This window comes from Struthio camelus, chromosome 4, assembly GCF_040807025.1.
Source record: "Struthio camelus isolate bStrCam1 chromosome 4, bStrCam1.hap1, whole genome shotgun sequence".
Classification (NCBI taxonomy): domain Eukaryota; kingdom Metazoa; phylum Chordata; class Aves; order Struthioniformes; family Struthionidae; genus Struthio; species Struthio camelus.
In genome coordinates, this window is record NC_090945.1 from 13,714,586 (window position 1) to 13,738,760 (window position 24,175).

The 24,175-nt window shown below is 37.8% G+C and overlaps 1 protein-coding gene across 4 annotated transcripts in view; it reads left to right on the forward strand.

Annotated features, from left to right (window-relative positions):
* CCSER1 (coiled-coil serine rich protein 1) overlaps positions 1–24,175 on the forward strand; it is a 705,894-nt gene that overhangs the window by 549,994 nt on the left and 131,725 nt on the right. For 2 of the 4 annotated variants that reach the window (XM_068941561.1, XM_068941556.1), the window contains exon 10: positions 19,563–19,608. The exons of the other annotated variants lie outside the window; for them this stretch is intronic. In XM_068941561.1, coding sequence (XP_068797662.1) covers positions 19,563–19,608 — 46 coding nt within the window. The remainder of the gene's footprint in view (positions 1–19,562; positions 19,609–24,175) is intronic. 4 annotated transcript variants of the gene reach the window in all.

Sequence of the window (24,175 nt, forward strand, 5' to 3'; positions counted from 1 at the left end):
GCTCTCACCTGAAAAACAGTTCATTTAGTGTAGTTATCAAAGGAAAAAATCGCTTCATGCAGTGAACTTGCACCATCATGTAGATAATTGTTTGATAGTTATATTTGTGTATTGAGTGCAATATAGTACCCATCTAATTTTAGATTACTGCCTCTGGGAGAACTGTAAGGAAAGAAGAGAACTGGATGTTATTCTAGTGAAAATTTTGTACGCTTAATTGATTATTTTAGTTGTTTTAGAAAGATGTTCCCTTTTTTTAACCTTTCCATAATGAAAAACATATTTTACAACCTCTTATTATCAGAAAAATATGTAAAACTCATATTACCAAAGCAGCACTGTGATTCTGAAACACTTGTGCAACCGAGGTTTCTTTTCATGGCAGTCAATTCATCATTACACTGCAGTAACAGAGTGTTTTACCTCCTGATGATTAGTACTATAGCTAAATTTTCAAGGTCATTTTGCCTTGGGTGGATTTTATTTTTAACATATATAGCATATTCATTTAGCTAATCCATGATCAAGCAGTAGTCCTTTTCTTTTCCCTTTCCTTTCGTTTCTTTGATAAAACTTGCCTGGGGATTCATTAAATCTTAATTCACAGTACAAATCTTAAGTATGCTCATTCCCTGCAGTGTTAGCCCATCACTGATTCTTAGTAGATCTGTCCTTTAGTGAGGTAATTGCATATCTTCCACCTCCTCTAATTCTCATGCTATCTCAGTCATTTCCAGAGAGCAGGATTCATAATTGTCCCCCTGAAGGACTAATATTCTCAGAAATATTAGTCTCTTCAGAGAGAATTATGGTTCTTGGTGGTTTTGTGTGTGTTGTTGAAATCATGCTTTGTCATGTAAAAATCATGTGCAGTCCATGCTGTTAAGCCTATTACCTACAGGTCCAGTGGAGGGAAAAGTGTAAGAACGTGCTTAATAGCTTGATTTTCCAAAGCGTGCATAATTTTATCAGTGTCAGTGAGATTACCAGTGCTTAAAAGCAAATGTGCTTATGTGGGGAACCAGTGTAAAGATTCTGCAAATATTTCTGTACTCGTATGACCAAAAATAAACTCATGCAATTATTTTAAAACCTGCCAGAAAACTTCAGCTGCGGGAGTTCTCGTGAGATTTCAGGTATATCTGGTTTCCTTCCTGCTCCTTCAGGCATACACTAGGAAGCCCCTGTAGCAAAAGCTAGTCATAAACTAGGATTACAGTGTGGAGGAATCAATTTGAAATATAATAACAAGTAGGATTTTTTTTGTTTGGCTGTTTTAGGTTTTTGAGGGTTTGTTTGTTTGTTTGTTTTAATCTAACTGTTCTTACCGCTCTCAGGAATCCTGGGAAGCGGCTTGAGACTGCAAAGCCAGTTCTGCAGAGGCTGAAATAAATGAGGGAAAACAAGTAGATAAACTCATATAGTTTGTTGGGTCCTGTAAGTTTCACCCAGGTTGCAGGTTGGAAAGAAACCTCCGTCTGCCTTTTAAACGTTGTTTTTCATAGGAGCTAGAAAATTCTTAGAGGCTTCTCTTCCATTTTGATATAATTTTGTATTCCTTTCAAAAGTAAAATTTCCAGTAGCTTCAGTGGCTTGTTATGTGCCATAGTATGGTTTAAGCATATAAAGGAAACATATCTTATTTTTAAGCATTCAGAGAGTGGGCATAATTAATAATGCTGCAAAAGCCTTTATCACAAACTTTGTTCTCTCAAAATGTATTTGTGAGTGAGACTGCACCTTTCGAAGGTGAAGTGAAAGTAAAGTGAATTGCTTAATGAAGTAGTAATTTTTAGGTAAGTCCCTCTATCCAAAGATGTCCCTTTGGATTTCAGGAATAATAACTGGGCAAAGGTCGTGATTTCATATAAATTATTGAAGTTAACATGTTATTGAGACTCTGAAGCACAAAATGTTAGTATGCAACTTTAAGGACACTTGTATAAAAAAGTTAATTAGGTCATTTGCAAAAATAGAATATTAATGCCATTAATATTTCCCCCATTTGTCTGCTGCAATAAGTAGTTTTTCAATGTCGACTATTTGAATTTAGTGTGCTAAATTATTCTTTTCGGTTCTTCTTTTTTGGTTGTTTATTCATTTTTTGACACCAAAGAGCATCTTATTTTCTATGAGCTAAAAAAACTCCAGGAAAAAGCAGAAATTATTTCTGTTGGTCCCAACAGATGGCATAACTAGTTTATAAAGGTAGTGCAGTGAGCAGTGTCCGTCACTAAAAGTGCAGGTTTGTCTTTACAACTGTTCGCTGCCTTTTCAATTCAAATCCAAAAAGAAGTCGAGACTCTGTGATATAGAAACACTATTATTCAGCTAAATCTTAAAGTATTTGTTAAAACCTCTCTCGGCTTTGTGAAATAACAGCATGTGTTTGCTGCAGCACCTGATGATGCTCATGTTTTAAGAAGCGCTGCTAGGCTTGACCATTTCGGTGGCTGGTTTTTGAAACCTGCCTGTCTGATTAGCTGCTTATGTTCAGTCCGGCTAGAATTTCTGAGAAGGCTGCAGTGGAAAAATCCTTGTGTGTGATTTTTAGGGTCTTGCAAACAGGGAACTAACGAGTGGCTGGTGTTTTACTAGCTGAAATTAACTGCTGACCAGTACGAAATGATCTCTCATTCTCAGATCAATCATTTCACTGCAAAGGAGGAAAAAAACCCCAAACTTTCTTCTCCCAGCAACCTTTTCGAAACCTGTTAGAGCTTGATCGTAGTGGTTTTTGGTGTGGTTTTGGCTTTTTGAATGTTTTGGATACTACTATTGTATTTAAAAAAAACAAAAAACAAAAAACTACAAGTTTTCTTTTTTCTCCTCAAGGGTTGCATGTTGCCTGTACTTGTGTGTGTTTTGGAACTTATTTATAAACTTCAATGTGCTATTACCTTGTATTTCCATTGCATCATTGGCGTTTTTCTAAATTCAGCGTGTCTAAGAACGTGCACGTAAGAATGTGTACTTAGGTGGGTGATCGCAGATACATCTCTGTAATCAGTGGGGTGAACGTTTTTATGTTGAAAAGTGGGGAAATTCAAAATCAATTTTGGTGAATGAATGATAACTCTGTAATCGCTGTTCCATGGGTGAGGAAGGAAGGGCAAACATTTGAAATGGTCGAAATTTCACCTGCTTTAAATATGTAAAGACCGTGGGAATTTCCACTGCTGTTACCTAAGTCTGGAAATAAGCATCAACTTACTGCCTTCATGCTGTTGCACAGCAGAGCTTCAGATGCTTCCAGCTTGCAGCTGGCTAATGGTTACCACAAGAATGAAAATGTTCTGGGTAGAGTGCACAAAAAATGTGAGTTCCATTGCCTTCTGTGACTGGAACTGGTGGGGTGCAGATATGCTGAAAGGCAAACGCAAAAAGGACGTATTTAGAGGTCAGAACATGTCTAGCTTGAGTAGGGTCATTGCTATCTTGTCTAATCCCAATTTTGTTTACAGTAACACTGCTATGTGCTTTGTTTTTTCCGCTGCAAAACAGCGCTTTTGCATCTTACAGTTGGTATTTCAATATTGCATTCATCGTACAGCTCTTCATTGTAACTGACTGCCATCTGGGGTTTTTTCTTTCCTGGGGAACTCTAAGCACAGCATAGTTAATGAGCTTAAGACCTTAGGACACATTCTTTGGACTCCTTTAAAAATAAATAATACTTGGTCTATTTTTATACATTTGGTTGAAGGAGAAAGAGAACTGGCACATACTTCTCTTTCATTTTCCTGGTAAAGGTCAATTAAAAAAAACTTTAAAGCAAAGTTTGTTTCAGAGACCTCCAATCCAAATGTAGGCGTGTTTTATGGCAGGTGTTTCAGCAATTATTACTAATTGGAAAATTAGAAGCTGTTGCTATAGCAGCATCTTTCTTCACTAATTGGTTTTGGCACGTTTTATCTAGCACTACTTCAGCTACACACAAAGCTATTCAAATCAGGCCTGTGAAAGTTTTTATCAAAATGGTGAGCGTGTGCTGTGAGTCAGGACATGACCTTGCCACTTCTGTAGCCCTGGGCACAAACCAAGATCTGTCTGGGAGCACAAACAACACCTGAGCATGGTGGCCTCAGCCATGGTAGTAACCCACCCAAAAGCAGGAAATGGGTGAGATTCTCAACTATAGTCCTAAAATTCTCGTTCTTCGTTTCTGTTTTGACTATACTAGTTACTGCAGTGTCAGCAGACTCAACTGCTTTTCCTTTTCAGACTGCTTTGTAGCTGGCTTAATCTCTTGTCCAAATGCAAGTACATTGTTATTTATAGTATTGCGGGGGGGGGGGGGGGGGGGGGGGGAGGTGTTTCTCTCCTGATCTACAAAACCTATGAACTTGTCTTTCCCTTGACATACTTTGTGCTTCTTCCTTCATGTCCCATAATGAAAATTTGCTGGGGTTTGGGTCACTCAAGTTACCTCAGTGTGCAACATAGCGTTTGTTTTCTGGGCAGTTTAGGTTTTCCATTGAGTGCCTCTTTGCATCTACTTCACAGTAGGATGGAGCTCCACTGAAATACTGCAGACTGGAGGATTTGTGTACTTTAAACACCTTATTCCCTTCTTGGACTTCAAAAGTTAAAGCTTGGTGTGCAGTATCCATTTTTTTTTCTCCTCTACCAAACCTGGGGTTTCCTGAAGATTTTGAAGTCCTGAGGGTTAGCAGACATTTTTGAAACTGCAGTGCCGGTTCTGCAGGTTTGGTTTTTTTTACTTCTATATTTTAAGTTTTTCACAGTTTTTATTCATTCTTATATTTTCTTTTTGATTCTCTTCTCCACTTCTGACAACACTAGGATGTGCAAAGTGCTCAGGTTGCCTTCGACACCTTCCCCTCCACCCTTTCCTTTGCAACTGTAGCGATCGTTTGAAGCGGAAAGAAGGGTTACTGAAGAGAAATTCTGCTTTTTTGACAGGTGCTATCTCTTCACTATCCATTCTCTATCTTTTCTTGATTAGACTCTTTTTCAGTTTCTGAAAAAGAAGTTGAAGAACTCAAAAAAAAAAAAAAAAAAAAAAAAAAGTGAAAAAAGTGGACTATGTGCCCCTCGTATGCCTAACCTAGGGAAGGTGCGGTGAGTGTCAGTGTGCCCTGTATATTCTGCTAGGGAAAAAGATTACTCTGATTTTTTAGACTTGATCCTATAATCCGCATCGTGAGCGTACACAAGTGAAACTTCTCAAAGATTACTCTCAAAGTTACTCATAACATAAGTTTAGAGCTGTGCAGCTTTTCACTTCAGTATTTTGACGTACTACCACATAATTAATCTGAAGTCCTTTGTGCAGCAAAATTGCTGATAATTTTTCAATTTCAAGTAAGGTTCTTAGTGGGTAGTAAAAAAAAATTTGATCACATGGATTTCACTTCAAAAAAAGCGTTTAAATAAGGATGGGATCTCTGGATGTGTGTCGTTCAGGCTGTGTATGAACTATCAATGAGGATTTGATTTCTAAATGTGACATTGGTTATTATTAATCACACCTTGGCAGCTTTTAAAATAGCATTAAAATTTGCATTTATTATGATTATTTTTGTTTGTACTAATTAAATTCTTATTTTAATGAGATATGTTGACAACAAATACTTAGAGGTACAAGTTCTGTGATAGACTGACAAATACAAAATACTAGCACTGTAGGCACTATAAAGAGACGCTGAGTTCTAGTGCGTGGAGCACAATCAGAAGCATTTTTTTTTTCATTTCACTTTAAATGTCAATTTAAATGTTTGTTAAATCAGGAGACAGAAGCATGCCCCCACCTCCCAGGGAAGTGGCTGCATGTACGCTTGTTCTTGGACATATCTCCTTCGTACTATATTAGACATTCTCTAAAGGGAGAGGGAAAACATTTTAAAAATCCATTTGTCATTATTTTTGCAGCTATTACTCTAGGACAGTTTTGTCTGTCATCATTAGTTTTTAATAGTTGCCTTCCTTTTTTGACATTCAGTAACTCATTATATTAGCCTCAAAGCAAAGTCAGTATGTAAAAAGAAAAAAAAAAAAGCCCTAAATAATAGCAGGAAGTAAGTGTGACTGTCGTAATGATACAGTAAACAAGCAGATGTTACTGTCATTTTTGTAGTGTGTGTAAAACCTTCAGTACGGTATCTAATCCCTTGTGTGTATGTCTATAGTTAACATCCGCTCACCATAAAAAACCTTTGCAATATCTTGTTTTGCATTACAGTTTTGATTTCTGTAATGTTTAACTTCTTTTCCAATAATTACTCTTTTTTCATATTTAACCTCATCTGTTTTGTGGCAGATCTATAGCCGTGCTTTGGAAAGTTATTGAAGTTACGATTAGAAAATGAGACCCAGCTTGAATATGTCTCCAGCAGTGCAAAACTGAGTTAGATGTTGCTGTGAACCAGTTCTATTCAAATGAGAATTTCAGAAATCCAAAAACAAACTTTCTTCAGAGGTTTGGAGCTCAAAGTAGAAATGTCACTTGCTTCATTTCTAATTTACTTTGGAGCCGTGTTTATTAGAAGTGATTTTCTGCACAGCTCCTAACCTGGTCCATACGCTGTAGCTGAGATCTTCTTGACCTTGGCATTTTTGCTCATTTTAATGAGTAACAGACATTAGTCTGTGAATTTGAACCTGCGTTTTCAGTTTCTTGTGTTTCTTCATTTTAGGTCTTCCACCTTTAATTCCTCTCGTTTTGTGCCTCACTGATGAAGCTACTTAGTAACATAGATTTTTTTTTTCTTTCCTATAGCCTGCTATCAATTCAGTAAAGTGTTGGAATTTATTATGGCATATAAACTATTGGCAAATCTAATTATAGTAATGAATCCCAATTCCTTCTCCATTTTGGGACTGTATAAAGTATTTCTGTTGCGGAGCATGGAAACTCTGTTTTGTTATGCCTCGCCCCCTTTGTGTGAGGCAGGCAGCACTTGATAGAATTGTATTCTTAGGGAAACATGCACTCACAAGACCTCACGGCATCTGGTAAAGACCAAAGGTAAGGGATTGAGTTGTATTCAGAACATGTTGATGTAGTTACAAGACTTGTTTTGACAGCCCCTTTGTTAAAGAGATAGGAAAAACAATATTCAACTGATAATTTCTAGGTGAATTTTGAGGAAGGGTCAGAACTGAGTGGAATTAGAGATTGTGCCTGCAAGCCCTACCAGCCCTCAACACTGAAGGAAACAAAATCAAATACCAACAGAAATATTCAGGTAGTAACACCATGCAGCTTAGTAATAGAGCAGTCCCCTGCAGTCATATATAAGGTTCTCTGTTTTATTTTTTGCGATGAGCTCCTTCAACAGCTGAAATGCTATTAAGCACTATGCTAAAGGGCTTCTGTAAAAAGATGACGGATGGCCTGTACTAAAGGCAACGTTATCAGTACGTGCCCACAAACCCCAAACGCTATATAGCTCAGGTGTGCATAGATCAAATTAGCCTGTGTGTGTGTAGATACATATATATGTAAATGGAAGTGAAGGCAGGAAAAAAGTAGGAAAGCTAAATTTAATAGCAAACTTTTGTGATGGACTGTCCAGTCAGTCAAGTATTATACTATACACAGTTGGCAAGCATAGGTGCTGAAGGACATGGATAAAGCATGAGTGCATGGATCAGGCTGTGGTTTAGATACAGGAATCATGAAAATTTTTGTTGTTTTAATTTCTCTGTTTTGTTTCTTTTCTTTTCTTTTTTTTTAAAGTCTCTATAAGCTTCAACTACCATGACTGTCTTATCTACCCCTTTTGAAAATATAGGGAAGATTTTCTTTTGAAGGGGAAAGGAAAAACAGCAAAGATAACTGTCTTTGGGAGCTAAAAAATTAAAACAGTTGCTACCAGAGAACTTGAAATTAAATTCTGAAAGTTAGTCACACTGCCTGTAAAAATAAGGATGAAAATGAGATGCATCCAGAATCATGTCCCTTTTCTTGTGTGGTAAGCATTTTATGTATATTTCAATTTCCTTTTGAAGCAAAACTCAATCAACAATCAGAAAGAACAAAGTCTTCTGTTTGAAAATGGGATGAATTAACATAGATCTCAGCTTTGAAATCTTTCTCACACAACAGTTTCCTTCAGCTCTGTGCCATTAGAGGACAGCTTGTGTCCAATCAAATTTGAGTTTTTTTTTTTCTAATTGAGCAGGGAGGATAGTTCCACCCCCCCCCCCTTCCCCTCACGGTAGTGTTTTATTGTCATGTGAGCATTTATCCGTTAGGACCACAAGCCCTAACGTCACTTCTTGAGAGCGATCGAGCATTGATCCGACGGCAATTGCTTTCATTACTGACTGACTGAGATTTAGCTGGATGAAATCTATGTCTTCTAATAACCAGCCCTTTTCTCCTTGCAGCCTTGTTTTTCTTGTCTATTATCATGTGATTTCTTTTTTTTTTTTTTTTTAAGATCTGTTTGGATTTTTCACTTATAAATGCAATTTCCCTGATCGTACCATTATATTGGCTTAATTGAGCAACCGAGCACTCAGAAATTCTAATTGTATTATTTGCCCACAATCTTGAGATACAGATTCACTGTATTTGTTAGAGATCTTCTGTGGAATTAACTGCTCCTATTTGTTAGAACAGCTTAGTTAAACACTCCCTAACACACTACAGGAATTTATCACTAAACTGCTTTTTCAGCAGATATGGGTAATAAAGGGCACCACAAGAGAGTCTTTCTACTACATTCCATCTGAGGACAAATTTTAAATGCCTTATGTCTTTTTCTGTGTGTGTTTATGCTTAATAGCATTGAGCAAGAGCTGCATCTTGTGCTGGATCCAGACTTTCCAGAATTCACAACATCTAGATCTAGAGCACTCTCCAACTCTACGTCACTGACCTTCAAACACACCAGGTTCAAGAAGTAGGAGGTCACACACCCAGTTGCGGGGGGGAAATTTGCTTAATGGTGATCTACGTTAATATTTTTTTTTAAAGAATTTATGCAAAGAAAGGTGTAGTCTCTTACCTATTAGGTTAGCTTTGCCCCAATATCACTTTATGGTGAGTGCACTTAGGCCTTTCACTTCCAAGATTTTAATGATGCTTTCATTTTCTTTCAGGAGGTAATTGTAGCAAATGGTAATAGGATATTTAGTTTAATGAAGTGTTCTAAACATGACAAATAAAATGAAACTGAGCTAAATTAAACAAGACCTCTCTTAAAATGTTCTCTACTGGTTTTGGTTTGGGATTATGAGTGCCTGGCCTTGGTGGGGACAATATTTTAGACGTCGATACTATATTAGTGTTTACAAAAGGAGAAAGTGCTTTGCGACATGAAAGATTCCCAGTTACTTTCGGTTAGACCTATAATGTAATCGTATCCCAACCTATACAGTTAATCACGTTATTATTCTTTACAAAGATAATCAAACATTTTCATCTCTTAAGAAAAGGAGTTTGTCTTGCTGGGATACTTCAGATAGAGGAAGGAAATAGTGTACTGAACTGTAGAACTATTTATTTAAAATGGCAAAACAAATGTTGCAGGGCTGCACTTTCTATATATGTGAATAGATTTGCAGTTTGCAGTAGGGAGAAAAATCTAAATTTCACACATTCATCGTTTTTTGGCATATATTTATTTTTCCTTTGTTTTAGCATTAAAGCTATTCTTTATGAAAGCACTGGTGGTTTTTTTAGTAGTAAATGAGCTCTAGCAGAAATATGTGCTGAAAAGGTAGCAGTAAATGTATTTTCCAGCATTAGATTCTGACTATAAATTAAAATTGCTATGTGAATCCCTAATGGTTCAGTTTTACTTTATACAGACATTTACTGCAGTGTTATGTTCTGATCTAGATATAATCATCCAGTGGTTTCTGTTGTTCTCTGTATTGAATTTTTAATTTAGGCCTGGATTAAGTGAGAGCTCGATGTTGATGCAAGAGGGGGTACGAGATGTCCAGCTGAGTCCGTTACAAACAGAATGAGTCTGATTCTGTGATTTTTTCAGTCAATGGACGTGTGCACAAACCTGTACCATATTTATTTGTTGATGAGTTACTTGCATGTCCCAAGTATACTGTGTGCATGTATACGTGTGTATGTATGTGTAGCGACAGAGAAATGTGTAGACAAAAGCAGCAAAAGGTAAAAATGGAAAACAGAACAAACTACCTTCACAACTGCTCGTTTGCACTTTTTGACTCTGTTTGAATTTAACAAAGAAGCATCCCATGATTAAAGCAGGGAGTGGTTCAGGCATAGATAAAACTGGTCTTTGAAAGAACCCCACTTAGTCATGCCTCCACCATTATGTGCCTTCCTGAACGTTACCAGATTCATTCACTGGTGTTGCTTGGAGACCAACGGTTCAGATAAGAAATGACACCCATCCCATTCAGGAACTTAACGCTCCTGGAGGGGCTGTGAGGCATCCATTACTCTCTAAGCCGTCTGTAGTCTCTTAATAAATGTAATAGCAGCAAAAAGTATTTTGCAGACACTAAACAAACTCGTACAGGGCCTGAGATTCACCCGTTCTATTCACATATCTTTTAAGTTTTCTCTACCAGAAAGTATGTGCCTGCTGGTAGGCTAATAGTAGGATTTGTGCCCCACCTCTCTTTTTTAATTCATTCATAGCACACTGCCTAATATTTGTGACAATTTATTACGTAGTAGTTTTCTAGTTGTCCTCCTTAAAATATAAGCTAACCTGTCATGCTATATGATACAATTAATTCTTTTCTTTGTTTTTAATGGGATCTTTAATGTGTACAAGCAGAGACTGAGCATTGCATCGCAGAACTGTGTGATATAGTTATGGAACAGGTACAAGCAGACCAAAAATGGCTGTTCACAGAAAAAAGATTGCTAATATGACTAAATACAGAAAAATTAGTGCAAGTAGGAGGACCTAAATAGATGTTATCAGCCCAGATAAGACTGTCAGCAGAATGAAGGCTCTTAGCAGGAGTAGAGGGCTGATCCAAAGTAGGAAAGTTGTGGAAGTTGTCTTAGGACTGAGACCGTCTGGGATTTTCACTCCAAGTTCACTTCCATCACACAGCTCTAAAATGGAAACACTGTTAGTGAAGCGAGTACAGCCAACATGCTACAAATGGAAGAAGTCATAGGCAATAGTGTCCAAGAGGCCTGGAAGACCAAGTTCATGAAAGACTTAAATGAGCAAAGTAGTGATTTTGAAACAACATGTACCAGTTTGAATGCACAAATAGCTAAGTATCAAGTTTTCTTAAGGAAAGTAGTATCCTGAGAGGATAAAAAATCAGGTGGACAGATCATACATTGATTAAGAAGTTAATGTAACATTGAGTGTGAGTGAGATGTCTGCAATGTGAGGTTCTATTTTTCCTTTTCATATTTTTACTATGTTTACAACTACTTATTTGGAAGAACAATATTTCAGCAGATGTTGAGAAGTGCACATTCACAACTTATCTGTAACAAGTTTTTCCTTAAGCAATTTAAGCAGATTGTTGTTGTTGCTAGTGAGGTACTTCCAAGGAAACATCCAGTTGACAAACGCAAGCTAGCGCTCTACAGTAAAATTAGTTAGGTTATCTATTAAAAACAATTATCCTATTGCCAGTCACATAATGAACTGTAGGTATGCAGAAAGACTGACTTATGTGGGCATCGTATCTAGAATTAATATAGTGTATGCAGTTTGGCCTTGTGAGGCTGCAATCCAAACTGTAGTGTGCAAGTACATTTTAGGGTCTTTCACTTGTACGTGGAAGAAGCGGACTGTTGAGAAGTGCTTGTAAATGTTAATTCTCTGGGAGCTGAAAATGTGCCAAGAGACTGCTAATAAAGTATTTACTGATAACTTTGAGATGGGCAGGCCTTTCTTATTGAGCTATAACTTCACCTTGGAAGATATTTGGAAGAGGAACAGATTTATATTAATATATCTATGGACTGTGTAGGTGCATTCATTCTCGAGGCTATTTTCTAATAGTATTTTTTGTTCATGCCTGTCATAGCTTTCAAGAAAAAAAAGAAAATAAATGCGTGATCTCTATGCTATCATCTGCAACTGCATATAGCTTTAAATATTTTGGAGTTGTGTGAATGCCACATGTTGGTATTTCTGCCTACCACAGAAACAAAATAGTTTTTCTTGTTTCTTTGTTTAAGGCAAAACACATTGCAATCTGAAATCTAATAACGGAAAAAGACACAAATGATAAGCAGTTTTTCATCAGAGGGACTGTAAAGACTGGATGTTGGCTGTTGTTAAAGCTGGATAACGCTATAAAAGAGATTAAGATGTAAACAATTGCTTGTGAAATGTAATATATTTTTTTAGCATTTTATAATCTTATCTTTCTAAAAGGAATAATAATTCCTGTTCTGCTTGTGTTCTGTTTTAATGCCTTGGTTGTCGTCTTTAATACTGCTACTTTGACTACTGTTTTCTGTTTATACTTATGCAGGTGATTATTCATCCGAAAGTACCAAACTCTTCACCTTTATGTATTCAACTGATCACTTCTCCAACCTGTTCAAAATGATCCTGAGGTCTAATTTTGTCTATACAGGGTGGATGAGCTCCGCATAAGTAAAAGTGGTCCCAGCACTTAAAATGGGAATTTCTTTAAATGAAAGACAAGAAGGCTAGCAGTTGCTGTAGAGCATCCAGTGCAAGTAACTTCTGCAAAAAAAAAAAAAAAAAAGGGGGGGGGGGGGAGAAGAAAACATAAACAATTCTTACTAATAGATAGTAACTGAGTTATTGCAATTCAGATAGAGAGCAGTGCTTAGCTGTCCTAACAAACATAATCCCATTGGATCCATTCGCACAAAAATAGGCGACTAGACAAAGAACCAGTTCTTCCATCCAAGTGGTAAAAATCTTAAAAATACAGTGGGTGAACTTCCATCATCTGAAATAAAGGAACTGACAGCAGGCATCTCAGAAATGTAGTAATTGTAGGTAAGTGGTGGGACATTAATGCCAAGGTGAAGAACTGAACAGGGAGTCACTTGCTATAAAATCAACTATTACAAGATGCTTTCTAAATGCAGCTGAAAGAGGCAGTACTGATGTCAAGAAGGCCACAGTTGGTAATACAGTAATCAAGATATACTGGAGAGCTAGAGACAGGTCTCAGCTGTGCGAAGGCTTTGTTAAAAAGAACTTAGAATGGTTGAGTGTGCACAAGACATCTAGTAGTGAAGAAGGTATTAATGAATAAGGATCTTCCACCAAACCTGGAACTTTGGAGAAAGGACGTAGTCTGGCAGAAGTGAGCATTTTTAGAATATAGTGGCACAATACTGAATTAAATGTTTTTTTAAAAAATTAAACACTGACATTGTCTTATGGAAGTGGTAGATCTAAGTCAGCCTTTACTGCACTTATTCATGCTGAGCAGCACACTGCTCTGAATTATCTCATTAATATACTCAACCAGTGAAGTGCTACTTGATATAAGAGAAAGCTATCATATCAGTGTGGCTTTCTGGTTTAGTATTTGCTTTGTTTATGAAGGAGAACTATTCTGCCCTTGCTGGCGAATGTGTTAGTGATCCAACAAATTTCCATCTCTGGGCAATCTTATTTTTTAATGGATATTATGCCATCATGTACTGACAAATAATTGTCTTTTAGAACTCGGTGGCTCATGAGGCAATAAAAACTGTTTGGAATTCAATTGTCAGCTCATCAACAGAGGCTGTCAAATTGCTCAGGGATCGGTTACCAAAATTTCCATGGTGCATCAGCTGAACATTTCGTATGTGGTAATAACGAAGACTTCAGTACAGCTTGTCGTTTAAGGCGGTGCTTTTTATACTAAGTAGTATTCTGAAATATTTTGATGCATCTGTCTCATTTCTGTGAAGCAAAACAGCTATTTATTTTTTTCTAGGTCAAAGTATTATACGATTCTGTTTAGGGAAAATGTCACCTGCCCTGAGTACCCTCTATAAAGATCAAAGTGTTTTTTATTTGTGACTTTGTTAACTATGTCATAGGTACGTTTGTGCTCTAAGGAAAGGAGAGCCTTTATTGGAAAAACATTCATTTGGTGGGTAGCGAGCTCTCATTTTCTTCCAGCATTGATTGGTCTGTTGTCGATACACATCTTGGTGAAGATTCCTCACAGAAGGTGTCAAAAAAACCCAACAACCAGCAATAGCGTATGTGTAGTTATGCTGCACTGGGGGTATTCCGTTCAGCCGCACTGATTTGGTCATTTCATATATCGCAGTACTCAGACTTCCAAGTTGCTGAAGGTGAACCCAAAGGTCTGCAGTCACAATATACGGTCAAGTTAATAACAGGTGAACTCGTAACTTTTCAGAGAGATGTAGGCAACTTATGCAACTGCTAACGTATATTTACTGAAAGGCTTTGAATAGCAATCTAATGCGTGCATGGATGTTTTGCTTTGTTGAATAGCTTGCATTATGAAGCCTTTCCATTCCGACTTTCTTGCTGCTGTTGTCCCGGAATAGTGACAGTCACAACTAGTTAGGCTGGCTGAGTTTGTGGTCATTACTTTAAAAACTGGCAGGAACTCGTTTTGGTAAATGTGTAAAATAACATAACCATGGGAACTTAATGCCAGATTCCCTTGGTGAGTTTACTGGAGCTTTCGGTGAGTACTAACTCTGACTTCTGATGAAAACTGTGTCATACTCTCACCTTGAAAAGATTAAAAATTGATAGTATTTTCAAGAAGAATCAAGTTTTATAATGTTCTGATCGCATTTCTGAAAGCGAAGTGGAAGAAAAATTACAAATGACTGACTGAACAAATATAAACAGAGCAACAATATATCAGCTTGTTTGGCGCATAAAATCCACATTCACTTTAGGGATGTCTTGGGTAATCAAACATTCCTGCATTAACAATGAGTGAATGCTGCAAGGCTATCTTGTATGGAGGGAAAAAAGATAAAATAAAAGTCTCTTATCTTTTTTTTATTTTCTTTTTCCTTGAGAGGAACAAAGGCTGTAGTACTGAACTGCATGGTACAGGAAAGCATAGAAAAATTATTCTTTGCCCTGCTTTCAAAGGAAGCCTACTTTCTGGGGAATCTACTGGCGGGTCTATCCATAAGCGTGAGTAACTAGCTAATTGGTAATTAGTTCAGCATCTGATGTTTTGGTAAATATTAAATAAATGAACACAGCTATACAGAGATTTTAAACAATTTTTGAATTCCAAGAAGTGTCTGAATGTGTCTTGTGGTCTACCTGTGGAACATGCGAGGCAGTTTAGCATGTGGGTCCTGGAGTAGGAGCTCTGGCCCTCCCAAGATAGCGGGCCAGCCCTTGAGGCTCACATCTCAGTACTCCCTTTGTGCCACAGGGACATAAAAAAGTAGGCTTGAATCAAGACCTGAGCAGGAGCGTTTCCCCTTCATACTGTGTTCTTGTGCAAAGCAGTCCTAAAAGTTGTGTTTCCCGTTTCGCTCCACTGAGCCGGCCATGCATTAGAAATGAGGCATCCGAACAGCTTCACTCTGAGAGGCTCCTGGATCTTGACTGATTCTTTCTGGTCCGGTGAACTTTTCACATACTGATGACTGTTTTCTCCTCATCTGCTTATTCAAAGGTGAAATCTGAGCGCTGTCCATTTTCAGATCTCTCCAGAAGGTCTCTAATCACAAACAGCAAACTATTATTCAGTGGCATGTTAATTGGCTGATGATGAAGTGTGGCTTGCTGCGCTCATTAAACAGCTTTGGTATTTGTTGGAAGCGTGATGTACTTTGTACTATCAGGACTACAATTCTAAAAATCTATTCCGTGTTAAATGTATTGGAGGCAAACTCATTTTATGTATGTTAAGACCAAAAGGTCATTAGAACTAATTGAAGTGATTAGGAAAGGTAAAAAATATAGTTGTCATGAAACCTTTTTTCCTGCTTCTTGTCAGTAATGGTATGGACTGGCTGGGTTTAGGTTTTAACATAAAATATTAGGTCACCTTGGGTAGACATAGCCAGAGTTATTAACCTGAACAAACAAGAAATGTGGGCACGGTGGTGCACCTCTCTTCTGTGCATTTATATGATGAAGGTTCAGAAGATACCATTATTAACATGCTTTATGTATCCTCTAAAACAATTTCAAAGTGAAAATGAATTCCGTGTATTTAGTAGGTATGTAAATGCTTGACACTGTTAAGGTGTTAGGTGTTAGTTAACACTTAACATCTAATGCAACTGTACCACAGTACTGAAATATTAAAAAATGATGCCAAGAACCAGAATTTGAAGTTTACTGTATACTAGAAGCAAGTGTTTGAGAGAGATGAAGTAACCTCCCTGGATTAAAGTTGTGCAGCAAAAAGGTAGGGAAGGTTTAGTCCCTTTGAAGCATTAGGTAAATGTGCTAGCTTTATAAAACATTCACTTAGTAACAACAAGGCAACCTGGTTCACCTGCAGTGCTTATATGCCTCTACATTATTAATACAAAAGCTTATGCTTATATAAGCTTCTACATTTCCAGGAATCACAGGCACTTGAAAAACTTAATACAGTATTTAGCACTTAAGTTACCAAGGAAGTCTGTATGCTTTTAGGATGAAAAAGTGTTACCACACACAGAGAGGAAATTTAAAAAAAAAAAAAAGAGAGAAAGAGAGAGAGAAGGAAAAAAAAGTTATAGGTGAGTAAAACTGTGGGAGGTTATTAAGTAAGAAGAATATGAATATCCTATTGTCAGTCTTTGCCCACACTCCAGGTTCCTTATTTTTGTTTATTAACACGTGTCATGGGATTGATCTCTAATGAGAAGTGGCCAAGGCTTGGCTATTAAATTTTTTCAGAGATATGGCATACCCCAAAGTACACCGTCCTCTGAAGGATGATGAGACATTAGTTCAATATTGACTCAGAAAGAGAAATGTGACTAATAAAGAGTTCCAGTAGAGCCTGAGTTTTCCATGGAGAGTGAACTTGTCTTTGCTTAGTTTTGCAAATACCCGTTATCACGGTGCCAGAAGTTACTGAAGGGGATAACATCAATACTGGAGGAGGAAGGAAGGAAGGAGAGGAGGCGTTGGTTAAAGGATGAGTATCTGTCCCTTTCCGCAAGAAGGCCATTTGCTCAGAAATACAAAAAAATAATGGAGTCAAATTCATTCCTTTTTGCCCTTCAAAGGAGTATTAGGTTATTAGAAGTACATTTAACTGGTTTCAATAGTGATAATAGTAGGTAATAATATTAATGAAATTCCCAGTCCTTTGGTCGAAGGAATTGTGTATATTGGGGTCACTTAAATGTTTTCTTTTCAGTGTATCAGGGAAAAGAATGTAGATGCTGCACATGGGGGAAAAAGTACTTTTGGCTAAATTAAAAGGCGGGCTGTTAACTCCTGTCAGATCAGTTTACTTAGTGTTTTTCATTTTTATTTATTTTTTGCACAAATCATGGCAGCGTCTTTAAATTTAAGAATTGAAAATTGTTATTTTAGGAGGGTAAAAACCAAGTTTTAGAGCTCCTCAAGAATGAATGCCATGGATATTCTAGTTCTAGAGATAAATCAGTAGTCTTAATGTGCGCGATTTAACTCATATCAGGGAGCATTCTTCCTGGACAGCTTCTCTGAATAATGTGAGGTACCACTTGTACCACTTGTGTGCTTTAAGTGGATATTCGTAGATGAATGTGTGCACTCTTAGTATTTCAAAAACTGTATTTTGTTTAGAAAAATATTTCTGGGAGCAGTGGAAATTATTCTTAAAGCCTTAGTAATTTCTGCAGGAGGAGTTAAGTGCCGAACGTGCAATTAGATTTGGTACCTCAACAAGAGTCTGCATAGTTGGCCGTCAGTAACTATGTAGTTTTGTGGAAATAAAGCTGGGCTTTAGCAGTGCTGAAATAACTCCCCAAATAGCTGTGGAGTTGTGGGGGGAGGTGGCACGTTTACGGCACGCTACCTGCTCTGCAGGAATGGGCTCCGGACACGCTGCCTGCTTGCCCTCTTGCACTGGGCGGTAGGAGAGTGTAATGCCTTTGCTCGGTGGCGGAGCAGGCGCCCTCGGGAACAAGGGAGGCAGAGGTTCTCGCAGTGCCAACGCAAGTTAACCCCAGCTTGCTTCCTTGGCCGCTTGTGACGGTTGTAGGAAGGAGTTAGTCGTGGCTCGACAGGCTTTGGCCGCAGTGAGACAAACGGCTTCTGCAGTGTTGCCTAGCACTGCAAACAGCCCACGCGGGGCGACCTGCAGCCTCAGCTGCGCGGCCACAGCGGCTCAGGTAACCAGTCGTCGGAGTGATGTTGGTTTTCATCGAGTAGAATCATGTGGAGAGGAGTGGTTTAAGGCTGGTGTCCCTGTGGTGCTTGCCTGATACACATAGCTATCCTTCACCCTTGCCAGGTAAAAGTAAAAGAATTTTACAAGACCTGAAAAATACAGCAGTCGTAGAAAACAGCTGTGTAGCAGTGTCTAAATGCCTGGCAGATCAGTTGCTGGTCTTTAATTCAAAATGGTCTATAGCAAAAGGAAGTGAAGCTCCACTTGCGTTTCACAAGATTCAGGTGCTTCATTTTTCTGTAGGCAATAAATGCAATGTAATTATTACCATATTTAGTCACCGCTGACTACTTAGTCCAAATGATCAGTGCCCAGTTACATACGGAAGGCGAGTGAAGACTTGGAGACGAGCTCAAAGCAAAGCTATAACGTATTAGTTTCAGAATGAGATGACCTGGTTTGTTTTAATACTGCTCCTCAAACATGAGGCAGTAGACTTTCTCTTTTTTTAATCCTCTTCTTCCTCAAGCTTTTTGTTACTGGTTTGTCTTTGGGGGAGGCATGGGGTTAGGGGGTGAGAAGAGGCTTAGCAGCACATCCCAACCAATATAACTTGCTTGGCATTTGATTCGTATTTTCTTTGTGTGCATAGTTGGTATTTCAGAGCTGCATGGCAATTACTGGCATAATAAGAAAAGATGTAGCGCTTTACTGAAAGAGCACACTGCCTCTATTGATCAGGGGCTTAATAAAGCTGCTTCCTATTAGCTATCATCAAACTGCCCCAGTGAGTACTTGTTCAAGAATTACGGAGAGATGAGGAGGGAGTGACAGGCACCAAACTATTCCTGCACTAGTTCTCCTACCTATTTGAAATTTCTGTTCAAACAGTGACAGTATCAGCTAAGACACTGAAGTAATGGAGCCTTTTTATTTTGGTAAAGGGATCTATTTAAATATATACTCTGTATGTTGTCCTTTCCATCAAATTTAATTTCTGACAAGTGTGAGCATGCCTGTCTTAGGCTGATACTTTTTTCTCTCTGTCCTCCTCCCTCCCTCTCCCTCCCTCCCTCTCTCCCTCTCCCTCTCTCTCTCTCTCTCTCTCTCTCTTTTTTTCTGGCTCATTGTGTCTGCTGATGGGTGGATTACTCATAAAAACTTTCTCTACTATGATTTATGTTTATCTGAAAATAGGAACTATAGTTCTTCAGTAATAACAAGCTCCTCTATCTAAACAGTCTCTATTTTGTTTCACTGCCTTCATTTTCTTCATGTCTTGTCATTTTTTTCATTTGCTGCTGTTGTTAATCTGACATCCTTTGCTCCAAAAAAAAAAAAATGTGTTTTGTTTACAGGGCACAGCATTTGGAAGTGCTCCTGTACCTTCTCGCAGGCAATTATGTGAGTCTCTTAAATTCCGCTCTGTGTTGTAAAGATGACTATGTGTTCATGTGCTGTAGCATGGCATGCCAAAATAGAGTTAATGCCCTGAGGTCAATATTCAACCACCAGTGTTGTATATTGCCTGTAATGTGTTCGTAGCTATGAGCTTCTATTGACCCCCTCTTTATTTCTCTGTTGTGTTTGTCCAACACATAATTTGAGGCTGTGCTATGCACTATGGAGTTGCAAGAGGGGAAGAAAATATCATGATGACTCAAAAGTCTGGGTGGAATATGAATAATATCCTAAAATCGGGTCTTGAACATATTAATGAATAGCATTGTTAAAACCCATGAATTCAAATTAATCTCTACACTGTGCAAACAAACCAAAAAGAATCTGGATCTCAGAAAGCTAAGAAAGGAAAAATCAAACAGCATGGTGCAAGGCTGATGTTGCTGAGACCAGCTGTATTTCATACAAGACTTTCCTTCTAATTAGTTTGAAGAGCAAGTCAGTCCCCTGAGCTAGGAAGGAAAGGGGACTTTTATAGAGGGATCTTTTTCCTTTTTTTCCTTAAATCCATTAAAAATATTGGCAATAGATATTATTTATTTTATATATAAAAAATTTCCTCCAGCTCTCCACCAGAAAACAAGCGTAATGTGCTGTATAAATTTTTTTTAAAGGGAAGAGAAAAGCTTAGATTCTAAATCAAGATGATCTCTCTGCTGCTTTAACATGGTGTGTGTGTGTGTATACTGAATATGTAGATTTTCAGAATAGCATCAGACTTTGAGATGAGGACTTTCTTACCTTCCTTGAGTCTATTTCTGTCTCTCTCCTCCTGCCTTGACCTGTATGTCCATCCTAAAGACATTGGTGTATTCCATGTGCATATAATAAGCTGTAGCCCCTGCCCAGGCACTTTAATAAAATTACTATGCACTGCATCACACCACCACTGCACGTCAAATAGATTCATCATAATATAACATTATAGGCTTATTCATGAAATACAGTGCAGTTTGAATGATGCTTCATTGCTAGCAATCTTAAAACGTGTTGCTTGCATAAATTCACTAGTGCTGCTCTCCTCTCTGTATTCGTAGGCAAACATGCAGCATTTGTCTGTGAATTTGGGTCTTGCAAAAGTAATAAAAATTATAAGCTGTATTTCACTGTCCTTTCTTTTGTGCAGTTATCTAAGAGGTTCTTATTCTACTGGATATATCTAAGGGGTGGGGGGGAAAGAAATATAAAAGAAATATTAAGATGAAATACTGGAATTGTGCTCCCATTATGCTTATTTAAGTTATGGTGGGAAAAATAATATTCTGAAGGTACTATTTTTGTCCAAGATGCATTACACTTTAACAATCTGTGAAAATGAAAATTTGAACTGCTGTCTGGCTTACTTTCATTTAAGCTAGTCCTGCTACTGGTCTCTGTGATTAACAAAATCAGCGAGGGCTTTGAAAGCATATCTACTTGATAACATGCTTAGCTATAAGTAATCAGAAATGTGCATGGTGTCACTGCTGATTACTTCATTTTATAGAATCTGTGGTTGAAGTGAACATGAGGTATCATGTACTGAAGTATTCAGGACTGGAACGTAAGGAAAGCTTTGGGAAGGGCAGAAAATGTGCTTTTCCGGCCAAGACAGGATTAGGCTTGTGAACGTAATTAAGGGTGCAGAACTGTGATGTAAACAGAGAGAAATGTTTGATGACCAGATTCAATGTATGAAGGGATAGGTAGGAAACAGCAGTGAGAATCCCAGTGAAATAAAGATATGAATAAGGATATGAAACAAGGATAAAACTAAAATCATTGAACTGGTCAAATGTAGGAAGTAGGTTTCGAATTGCATATATAGAATGTGTCTATGGCTTAATTATAAAGCCATTAGGAGTAAAAGAAAAATATAAATAAGGGAATCAATAATATCAGAGAAGGGGGAAAAAAAGGAGCTATTTCAGCCAGCTATTTTCTGCTTTTACATGTCCTATAAGGCAAAGACAACATGAAAATATATTGTGGCAAAGCCCTTCTAATAGTGGGCTAAGTCTGGCCTCTTTAAACTTGTCTTTTAGCCGTTGGTGGCAATTGTTCTGGTGTTTGCGAAGCTTTGAAAATTCAGATTGTTTACTGACAAACACAAGAGACAGATGTCCAGGAACCCAGGAACTCTGGACAAATGTCCTACTATGCAGAAACTCACAAGTTGGCTCCATCTTTTCTGTGGCAACTTAATGAGTGCTGTGAGAGATCCTGGAATAACACCACAGCTGTAGAAGAAACAAGGTTAGTTTGATCTTTGACTTCACGCAAGGTGGTTTACCACTCAACCTGGGGACTTGTGGCTGTTTTGCCTCTGCTATGGGCAGAGGAGATGTCCCACTGCTCCTGTGGCGGTCTTGACAGTCACAGATAGGTCACGCATTTTTGGGCACCAGAGGTGCCAAAGACATCAAGGGGCATCTGTGCTAATGCCATGTTACCACAGTGCCCTCGGTAGCTCGGGGCCTAGAGAAGCTGCTGGTGAAATGTGGCAACTTAATGAGTAGTCAAGATTAAGATACTGTTTAAATAATATTTTAAAATAACAAGTTTCTACTAATGGTGCATTTTAACACTCAGTCTGTAAACTGTGAGTGCAATGGCAAAAATTAAAAAATTCAGTATAGGCATTAAGACTCCTTTCCACAAGATAAAAATTTAACCTTTGAATACAAATAGGTTGCGACTTTGTTTTGCATAAAATGCAGAAACGGAAGTGGAAGTAGAGGAACATACAATCAGAACTGACCGTATGTATGAGGAGGTCTGTGTTTAGCAACCAAATAAGATGCAAAGACGGACAACAAAGTGTCTGTGAATGGGGTACCCAAGGGGAATATATACTTCATGAGAAGTCCCATAATTGTGTGGCCTGGCTTTGTTCATTTGAGTGCTGCTGGCCTAAAAGCAAAATAGAATTAAGTTACAGAACATACTCATGACCAAACAAAATGTATCAAAACAAAATGCAGCTTCAGCTTCTTAGGTACAGGGGCAGTTTAATTGCCCTAGGAAAAGAAGATCATTCATATTTTCTCCAGTCGTATATACCTACTACCTGAAACAGAAGCACAAGCGCACCAGTGAAACTGGTATACTGTGCAATTTAAACTGTCAGAGTAATTTATTCACATATTCCATTAAGAATAAAACCTATACTCTTTTCCTGCAAAGACACATACGAGAGTCAATGTTAAGTTTATATCCACTATTAAAACTTTGAATTAAGCTGATGGACCTTGTGCTGGATGACAAAGCTTTAACGTTTCTGTATCTGTGGTACTTTTTATGAAGGCACCTTTATTTCAAGCCTTTTTCTAGTTTAAGCTGAAATGTCCTCCAACTATAAATACCAGTTGAGGGCAACAGTTGGAAGTACTCTCTGAGAAAATACATTATCATCTATATGTAATTTAGGGGATGAAAAACGATTACCATTTTTGATTAGCACTACTTAGAAGCAGAAATCAGTGAGAAGGAATACCCAGGCAGAGAGCGAACCTTGCTGGAACAGGTGTTACTGAAACACAGTAGGAGCTTGGCAAAAATCAATACAGTTCTACCGTACCTGACAATAAACTTTACAGGCAGAACAAATTGGATCAGACACTTGAAATCGCCATATCATATCCAAAGAATTTCATAGCCTCTAATGAGAAGAAAAATGCCAAAATCTAACACAGTTAAACTAACCTTTAGGCATTTCATACAGCGAAGACTTTACCCTTGGATTCTTGATAAATGTTATAATCTCACAAGGCAAAGCTGAATTACCTGAGGCAAACAGAAATATTTCAGTGTTTTAAATTCAGCTGCAGTGATTTTTTTTTTTTTTTTAAGTGTAAATTAGAGCAGAAAATATGTAGGATGGAAATTACAAGAGTTAAATTCTTAGCCGGGATAGTTCAAGGTATACAGCAATCTTAAACAGGCACTTCCTCAATGTCAAGATATTTCAAAAGGATGGATGGCTCCTTTGGTCAACCAGATGGAGAAAATGAGGAAGGTAGGTAGATTGCTGATAAGTTAACTGTTTCCTTTGAATCCCTGTGCATTTTGGACAGTATGGGAAAGAAACCTTTTTCATGTGGATTGATTTTTAAAACAGAGGAAAAACTAAGGTGGTGATAATTGCTAAATGTAAAAGTTGCAAATTGAAAGATTCAAAACATCTTTCAAAATTTTAAAATAATTTAGGAATGAGCAGGCTAGCCTATCAGTAAAAACAGACTCTCTTCACTTGGAAAATGTAATGTACTGGCAGCCAGTTCTTACAGAGGTGATCACAGTATATAGAGTCAAGATGTATTGGTAGTAGATTGGTCAAAATAACGCCTAAGAATACCATGTTGAAAATAGCTGCAAGTTCGTAGAGTCCGATAACAAGGTTTTCTGCAAATATTTATCTATTAGACTAGAGTTTTTTATCATAAAAATTATGAACGTGGGATTTTTTTGCATGTTTTAAGCTTTATAAGGAGACTTTTCCTTTGCAGAAGAGTACAATCTTTTTTTTCTT